Source organism: Mesitornis unicolor, unplaced genomic scaffold, assembly GCF_000695765.1.
Source record: "Mesitornis unicolor isolate BGI_N332 unplaced genomic scaffold, ASM69576v1 scaffold13657, whole genome shotgun sequence".
Lineage (NCBI taxonomy): Eukaryota > Metazoa > Chordata > Aves > Mesitornithiformes > Mesitornithidae > Mesitornis > Mesitornis unicolor.
This window is the reverse complement of record NW_010197167.1, coordinates 99,107-99,375: the sequence shown is the minus strand read 5'-3', so window position 1 is coordinate 99,375 and position 269 is coordinate 99,107. Positions and strand designations below refer to the sequence as shown.

Below are 269 nucleotides of genomic sequence, written 5' to 3'. Positions count from 1 at the left end.
GGTCCCGGGGGGACTCTGCCCCCCCAGGGCCTATTCCTGCCCGGGGGCTTCGCTTGCTCCAAGCCCGGCCAAGGCTTATGCGGGTAGATGGGGCAGAGGGGACCTCCCGAGGGTGGCATTCCTCCCGCGGGCTGGCACCTCTTGCCTCCTTGTCCCTCCATCGCTGACCGCCCCCCCTGTCCTCTACACAGCAAGGAGAGCTCAACTCTTTCCTCTGGACCATCCGCCGCGACCCCCCCGCCTATCTCTTCGGTACCATCCATGTGCCC

The 269-nt window shown here is 67.3% G+C and overlaps 1 protein-coding gene across 1 annotated transcript in view; it reads left to right on the top strand.

Moving 5' to 3' along the window:
* Window positions 1-191: 191 nt before the first annotated feature.
* LOC104543985 (metalloprotease TIKI2-like) overlaps window positions 192-269 on the top strand; it is a gene marked incomplete at both ends in the record, with an annotated part of 546 nt that continues 468 nt past the window's right edge. The window contains one exon of the mRNA XM_010188719.1: window positions 192-265. Within this exon, the coding sequence (XP_010187021.1) occupies window positions 192-265 (74 nt within the window). The remainder of the gene's footprint in view (window positions 266-269) is intronic.